A 4,984-nucleotide genomic window follows, 5' to 3' on the forward strand; every position below is an offset into this window, starting at 1 on the left:
GGCAATTGTGTCTTGAAAAGCTATTTTTGTGTTAAAGAGGGCCGTCACGTTCATGTTTCAAACCTAATATTTATGTCCAGAAGATTGTGCTGAATATTTGGTGGGACCAGCAGCAGGTGGTCTATTATGAGCTCCTGTAACCAAATGAGAAGATCCCTGGGGTGCTATACCGGCAACATATTGCAGCATCTGTAAAAAAGTTTAATTAGACGCGCAGCACGAGCATTGAACCTTCGATTCAACATAGCGATTTTTGACAAGTGATCAAAGGTTAATGATGGTTTACGTATTAATACCATGCAACAATGCTTAGTTTAATTTGAGTTTGTTAATTTCTATTGTTCATTATCATTTTAATTTGAACTTTTCTATTCGTTGATAAGATTTTTATTTCACAATAAATAGTACTGATGTCAATACTGTTCCTTCTAGGAACACGTGAAAGCAAGGTGAGGTAGGTAACAAGCTGTTGCTCTTGAAAATTTACACCACAAAATAAAATTGCACACTTTCAGTGGAAAATAGAGCGCCTGCGTACTGCTAGCATCCTTGCTGGGCGTACTTGTGTTCGATTTTACGAAACGATGGTTCATTTATTACGGTACATCGGTTCGGACTAGACATCGTTCACGTCGGTAATGCAAACATTTTACACTTGTTGACAGTGAAGTTCAATATTAGCTGTGTGCTTGTTCATGGGCAGCAGTACCTATATTAATAGTTATGCTGAACGTACGAGAAGTGTTCTTCCCAGCAGTAGACTGCATAGAATATAGTGCAAATTCTATGTGAATATAGTAATAAGAAAGTGAATAGCTTTTACACTGCCGATACAGTATCTAACAAACGGTAAGAATGTGAATAGCAGTGGTGTGGAAATGAGTGTAATGTTTGTTTATTTACCACACTAGTACATAAAATTAGGTTTTATAATTTTGCATGCCAAAATTTGTATATTCCCATGCAACATATCTTGTTTGTGTTCTCATAGAAACGAACCTCGAGGAACGCAATATTTGTTTTATTTGGCTTTTGAGCGTCAAAACACATAATGCCGACAGTGTAACGCGCATTGCATGCATTTAGGGGCTTATACTTTACACCGACTGATGGGTGTTATTTTGTGGTTGCAAATTTCGAATTCAACGAATTCAATGATTTTGTACATTTTTGTTCTATCCTTTGTTAGCTCATCAATGTCAACGCATAATAATGAATTTACATTGTATGAGCAATCAAATAATGTGACAAACTAATCTTTTTAATCTTTCATTCTCAGGAATTGCAAAGAAACCTTTACTTTAAGCTTTCATAATCATATTCAAAGCGAAGATGAATCTGATAATCCAGTTATACACATTGTTCGTCCTTATTTTTACGCGTGAGTAAATATGAATATGTGCAAGATTCCGACCAAACTCACATTTTTCAATATTCCAGTATCACAAGCGCTCGAGAGACGCAGTGTGTTCTATGTCAAGCATAATTCTACCGAGAAAACGCAGAAATCGATTTCATCAAGCGATGAAAAACCCACCCTCTGGCTCAAGGATCACGATGCGCCCCGGATACGACCGCATTTCAGCTTAACCAAAACGTCCAACTTCTTGTTTGACCTCAACCGGTATCGGTGCAACGGCCCGATAAACGCCGACTGCATTAACCGGACGGTGTTGTTTAGAACAAAAATTATTGGAGAACTCCGAAAGCGATTAAAGGAACCATTTACGGATGGTAATCACTACCAAGTACGCTACGGAAGGCCGCTAGAACCGGTGCCCAGTCCTGTCTGTCGGATGGTACGAGCAAACGTGCGAGTTCTCTCCTGGAAGGAACCACCCTTTACGTGGAATGAAATCGGTAGCTACATGCCGACGACACCAGTGTTCGGTGGCATCACGAATGGGAGCTGCGTCATCGTTGCTAGTGCGGGTTCGCTGAAGCGATCTCAGCTGGGTTCGTTCATCGACGAGCACGACATCGTGATGCGGTTTAATCATGCCCCTACGGAGGGGTTCGAAGTGGACGTCGGCTCGAAGACTACCATCCGTGTGGTGAACTCGCAGGTCGTTACAAAGCCCGAATATCGGCTGCTGACAGCACCACTGTTCCGAAATGTCACGATCGCCGCCTGGGACCCGGGAAAGTACGAACAATCCCTTTCCGAATGGTAAGATCCGCAATCAAGAAGTTTCTCGATTCTCGAACACGGCTAAGGGATGATTCTTCTCTTGCGACAGGCTTGCCACTCCGGACTTCAATTTGTTCGAAAACTTTAAAAAGTTCCGCAGTAATCATCCACATTCAAACTTCCACATCATAGACCCGCGCAGCATTTGGAGAGCATGGACAGCGCTCCAAGACTTAACACAAACACCAATTCGGAAAAATCCTCCAACGTCGGGATTTATAGGTAAGACAATGAGGACCTTACCCCGCAGATAGCTGACATGACAATGCGTTATCTTCTTAACACCTGCAGGATTGGGACTTTTAATGCCCGTGTGCCGATACATAGACGTCGTGGAGTATATCCCGAGCACTCGCATGAACGGACTGTGCCATTACTACGATGACGAAGTAAGTTCTCGTCTATTGTTAATGTCATTCGAATAAGGCTCGCTATCATTGTTGTGCAATGTTCCATTCCACAGCTAAACCTCGGATGTACGTTCGGTGCGTGGCATCCACTAGCGGCGGAGAAGCTTCTCGTCTTCCAAATGAACTCGGCCGATGACTACAGTGTCTTCCAGCAGGGTACCGTTCGCATTCGCACCGATCAGCTAGACCGCTGCTAGAGAGCGACGACTTCCGGCACCTGTCCGAGTCGCTCGTCGATGAATAAGGTGCAATGGAATGCTCCACCCAAACACCCGCTGGGCACGAGACGTAACGCAGCTCCAGCTAAATGTCGTCGCTGGCGTGAAACAATTAACAACGGCACGAATTAATTAAGCAATTCAAATCGACAGCTGAGGTCAGGACGGCGCGTGCCCGTCTGCAGCCGTCGCCCAACGCCCGGCATTAGACATTCCATCCGACGGGTGTATCTGCCTTCCATGTCCGTCGTCCGCAAAGGATGTGCATCAAGATTAGAAATAAAGAAGCCGAGAGGGCAATGCGACAAACCAACAAATCTGCTTCCCTCAAAGTGCTTCCCTCCCCTTACACGCATGCGATACGGGGACGTGAGTGCATATCGAATTCACTGACATTTACACTCCCCGAGCAGCTATGGAACGAGGGCAGCAATTAAATGACCGGTTGCACGCTGCAAGAATTCGCACTGCCCGCGTGTAGAAAAAGGGCCACTGGTCTAGGGCGCTAATACACCCAGTGTCACTTCCCGGCGGGTGCGAAACCTTGCAGTTATTTATTGTGCATTCTGCCGATCCTCTTGAAACGGGGGCAATGACACACGCGGTTATCATCCGCTACGGCACAGGGAAAAGTCCAAGATTCCCATGCTGCCTGCTGTGGGTGTTTAGCGTGGAGGAAAGATTTACAACTTCCAATATATTTTCACTGAAATTTTAACAACCGGAAGCTACCGAGCAGGTATGCTGTGCTTCTTAAGCAGCGGTACCGATGGGTAGCTGTTCGCGAAGCTGTAAATCGGACTTTTATCGCTTGATCTGATCGCGAGCACATGTGCATGCGCAGCGAACCGAACGTGTGGCCACCGCTCAAGGCGTTCGGGCCAACCCGAAAGATGCACCCGGGACTTTTTACGACCTGAACTTGGCAAGTTTTACGAGTGCTTTGTCTAGGCCGAATGTTGCGTCGCTACCGTACATCAGGTTGATGCACATGCTAATTAGTTACACCGCACCGGTGCCGAAATGGACTTATTTTATTTGGTAGCTTTTTTATTGCTGTTATGTCGCGAGGAGCGCAACATTTCAATTGCAGCGTGGTTAAAATCCGTTGAGCTTATATTTGCATGTGCTCCGCTTAATGGTAGATGAATTCAGTATTTTCTGTTTGTTTAGCAAATGTTGATTTATTTGTATTGCTGGCTGAAAATAATTAAAATTCAATTTTGTTCATAGGTTTGTTTTGTAAATTAATATAAAATAATGTGATTAACAAGTTTTGATTCCAAATTTATGTGTTTTTAATATCTTTATTAGTTTGTGGTGATGACTGAAAACAAATCAAAATAATTTAAGTTTAATTGTTAACTCTTTATTGCTTATCAAACTATTTTTATATACTTTTTGGAAAACCACCAAAACTATTTAAATACAATCAGAGGTAACAACTCTAATTTAAAGCATAACTAGAAAAAAATAATAATTTCAGTTATCATATTTTTTTCTTAAACTTGACATTAAAATCAAGAGCAAAGATGACGCACACGCATGCAATTGATATACTTCTCTTTGATTGGGTAAACCCCTGTATATTCGGCAGGTTACTGTTCAATCCTTAATTGGAAAAGATCGCGCAAAAGGTACACCGATTCGGCGTCTTTTCTTTTAATTAGACAACGAGTTCCGAATTTCAATGCAAGCGTTTTTGATGACCACAATGAATCACCAGTTCGGGAAGCGCATATACTTTACTCGTTCAATCATGATCTGCGTTTCCGTCACGTACGTAAGATCGTGAGCAAAGGTTCAATGCTTGCGGAACAATTCTAAGGATAACTCGTCCATCCTCAAACAAACTGGCCGTTCACAATGCAAGGACACTATTCTATTGAACACTTGGCGCAACGGCAAGAACTCACATCGGATCGATCGCTTACCGTTCCGGGCAGTTGTGTTCTTAGGTGCGAAGAGAAGAAAGCATTTCGAACCCGTACAATGGCTCCTTCCTGCATGATGATATATGGGAAAAGAATGAACCTCGTATCCGGTGTTATGGTGAAAAGATGCACCATATCTCCAGCTCTGCACATCCGAGCCAACCTGCAGTCACCTGCTGCCGATCGCCAGTGTATAATTTATGCCTCTTTGTTTGCTTGTGATCTTCACTT

General features: G+C 43.3%; 1 protein-coding gene across 1 annotated transcript; it reads left to right on the forward strand.

The window, feature by feature from the left end:
• The first annotated feature begins 1,332 nt into the window (after nucleotides 1-1,332).
• On the forward strand, nucleotides 1,333-3,116 carry LOC128303467 (beta-galactoside alpha-2,6-sialyltransferase 2). Its single transcript, XM_053040433.1, has 5 exons — nucleotides 1,333-1,381; nucleotides 1,441-2,170; nucleotides 2,241-2,413; nucleotides 2,483-2,580; nucleotides 2,655-3,116. The coding sequence occupies exons 1-5, from the start codon at nucleotides 1,333-1,335 to the stop codon at nucleotides 2,796-2,798; spliced, it is 1,194 nt and encodes a 397-aa protein (XP_052896393.1). The 3' UTR covers nucleotides 2,799-3,116.
• Nucleotides 3,117-4,984: the final 1,868 nt, after the last annotated feature.

Source organism: Anopheles moucheti, chromosome 3 (assembly GCF_943734755.1).
Source record: "Anopheles moucheti chromosome 3, idAnoMoucSN_F20_07, whole genome shotgun sequence".
Lineage (NCBI taxonomy): Eukaryota > Metazoa > Arthropoda > Insecta > Diptera > Culicidae > Anopheles > Anopheles moucheti.